This window comes from Mixophyes fleayi, chromosome 1 (genome assembly GCF_038048845.1).
Source record: "Mixophyes fleayi isolate aMixFle1 chromosome 1, aMixFle1.hap1, whole genome shotgun sequence".
Lineage (NCBI taxonomy): Eukaryota > Metazoa > Chordata > Amphibia > Anura > Limnodynastidae > Mixophyes > Mixophyes fleayi.
Genome location: NC_134402.1, coordinates 315,201,826 through 315,205,068, shown reverse-complemented (window position 1 = coordinate 315,205,068; position 3,243 = coordinate 315,201,826). Strand labels below are relative to the sequence as shown.

General features: G+C 37.0%; 1 protein-coding gene across 1 annotated transcript; it reads right to left on the bottom strand.

Moving 5' to 3' along the window:
* Positions 1–365: 365 nt before the first annotated feature.
* On the bottom strand, positions 366–1,880 carry LOC142108460 (taste receptor type 2 member 40-like). Its single transcript, XM_075192136.1, has one exon. The coding sequence runs from the start codon at positions 1,604–1,606 to the stop codon at positions 620–622; it is 987 nt and encodes a 328-aa protein (XP_075048237.1). The 5' UTR covers positions 1,607–1,880; the 3' UTR covers positions 366–619.
* Positions 1,881–3,243: the final 1,363 nt, after the last annotated feature.

Here is a 3,243-nt window from a genome sequence, read left to right as displayed (position 1 = left end):
TAGAAGATGAACTTCATTTAAGGTCATGCCCAATAGTGATCCAATATGATTAAATTATGTGGGCTTTAGGCGACAGATGCTGTGATATCTAGCCAATCACTCAAAGCCCCTGCCAATATTGCAACGTGCATGGACTTACATTTTCTACCCACTTAAAAGATGCTGCCTGCAGGTGCGGGCTGGCAGGTTTCAGCCCAGGGGGTGCACAGGCGGCTGCATCACGTGACACGCGATACGGCCGTGTTATTATGACGCGCCCGCATCGTGAGTCACGGGATGTGGTTCCTGTGCGCTGACGTGGCCGCATCGCGTGACAAGTGATGCGGCCGCCGGTTAAATTAAGATATTACTCCATCCACGGGGGGGGGGTCAGGAGGATGGCCGGACGGCCCGAACAGGTCCAGCCCACCCCTGGCTGATTGGTGGCAATCTAAGAAATCATCTCAGCAATGGAAAACTATTTTCATTTCATAAACGTACTTTGCAAATATCATAAGGTTTAACAAAATCTCAATAACCAACATTGTGACATGGAAGTCTTCTTGTGATATGTTGCAATTTCAATCACTGATTTGGAATGGATTCAGCTCTTACACACTGCATTGTAAATGTGTATTGTTCACTCTACTGGTAAATTCACTGTTTTCTTCATTTTCACCTCGATAAACAAGACTGTTGGAGTTCTAGACTTTGTTTTCTTGAGGCCTCCTATATAACGGATTAAATGTAATGACACTTGTTTTAGTTTGGGGCTCCCAAAAATTAGGACAATTGATTGTGCTGGGGAATAGCTATACATTACCATTAAGCAGATGCAAAAACCTGGGCTACTTTGGGGGAAGATCTCTATAAAGACAAGGATCTCTGATATATAAAAGGATATGTAGAGGAAGAGAAGGCAGCTTATAGTTCTTGCTGCCCGCACCCGACCTTCTGCCCGAGCACTGAGATCTCCGTTTGAGTTTAGGTCTGATCTGTGACTGTGGGTCACAAGTGACTTGATAATTAGTCCATTGGCAATTCCTACTAAAATTAATGGAAGGGAGCAACTGATGAGGGTACTCGGTAGTAGATATACAACATTTAGGCTAGGAACAGATATTTCCGCACTCTGATCACTTGACATGTTAAAATTTTGGGGTTCCTTGTGGAAATTCCAGGCTGCAGGTAGACCAGTCGCCAATGATATAAAAATTGAGGCCATTATGAGCTGTGGAACCAACTGGGAAGAACCAAGCTTCAGTCGGATTAACAATGGATGAGTCGATATTACAATCTGCAAGTAGTAATTGATGGACAGACAAACTGTGAACCAGAAGCTGGAGAAGGTGGGAAGCATGAGCATGACAGTGCATATAATGTAGACTTCATTAGTGAAGTAAACATCACCATCCAGGAAACTCATATAATCATTAAACAACATGATAAACTGAAAGAAAATGTTGGATGCACATAGCGTTACCACAATGAGGTCAGTTGAGCTGAGTTTCTTACCCTTGACTTTGTCTAACAGGTTGACAACAATGATAAATGAGTTGGTGAATACCACCATAACCGTGCTGATGCCCAAAACAATCATGGAAACCAGAATAAATACAGGAAGCATCAGAGACAATCGTAAATGGCTGAATAAAGTCAACTGTGTACAATATATCACTGTGAAAGATATGACACTGCCCCAGGAACAAAATATATCAATGATTTCCTGTACCAGCAATTAAAAGGAAATGTACGTTTTTCCATTTACTCCTGTTTTGAGACAGGGAGAGGTAAAAATGGTTAAAGACAATTTTTACAAGTTTCCATTCAGCTAATTGTGTTCATAGATGAATATATACCAAATTTATACATATGTAATATACCTATACAAAAAAAATAAAAAGAAATAATACAAAAGGGAGTGATAGTTCTTAGGGACAAAATAAATTCAGAATAACCATTAGGGTTGGGGTGGAGTGGACTAAAAGAGTTTATAAACCCTCCACTGTACATAAAATACAGTAAATGGAGAATTTGAACAGTGGGTATTCACATGCCTGTAATATATAATTTTATTTACTCACATAATCTGGGGAATATAATTCTTTAAACTATAAATCCATTAGAAGGAAAGTCTTCCGAACACACATAGTATTCACACAACATATTGGCAGACAAATAAGAAAGATATCTCAGGTTAAGTAAATAAGGTAGAAACAATGGTATTCTGTTTAGTTAATCCCATCTATTGCTAAATAAAGCGGTCTTCCTTTTACATGAACGTTGAACGTTTTTTACACCTATATACATGTTTATGGTAAAACTGCTTCCTGATTTATACAAAACCAAAAAAGCACCTGACAGCGCTATATGATCTTAAAAATCTATTTAGATAAAATGAATGATTTTATTGATATAACATACATTTAATACACTTTATTTGAGACCGGTCTCTTTTTACATACTATAAAAAATAAAATAGAATATTAACAAACCAAAATTCTCATTGAAACGGAGTGGCTTGATATATCTATCACTATTGCTAATATGCAAAATGATTATTTATTATTCTGAGATCTCTGCTTTTTACTATCACAAGCTTAAATATATGATATTTTATCAACAAAGATTGAGATTCTTAATAGTTCTATTTCGATGATTGCGATAGTCTTTATGTGATTTCTCACATAGTTCTCAATTCATCTGTGGCCATTTTTCAATGAGAATTTTGGTTTGTTAATATTTTATTTTATTCATTTTTATAGTATGTAAAAAGAGACCGGTCTCAAATAATGTGTATTGAATGTATGTTATATCAATAAAATCATTCATTTTATCTAAATAGATTTGTAAGATCATATAGCGCTGTCAGGTGCTTTTTGGTTTTGGTTTTGGTTTTGTATGATATAAGGGTTCAACAATCAGCCCTTTATCTGGTTCAGCTGCTTCTGTGATCTCCTACACTCTTTTTTGCTCAGCGCAGGATTATTGCTGTTTTTCTCCTGATTTATCCAACTCTCTGAACTGCACTCTAATATGAATGTGGCATCTGATCAATCTTGTAACACGGGGAAACAGCTGCTTAAGCACATGTTTATCTATGTATATATATGTATATGTCACTACACATAGCTAGTAATTCCAAAGTCACAAGCGCACAAACTACAAATGGCAGATACTCAAATTCTAGCCTATTTGCTCAGGTTTTCGTGATAACTGTATAACTACCTTTACTATACTATCATCACCATGTAATAAAAGCAA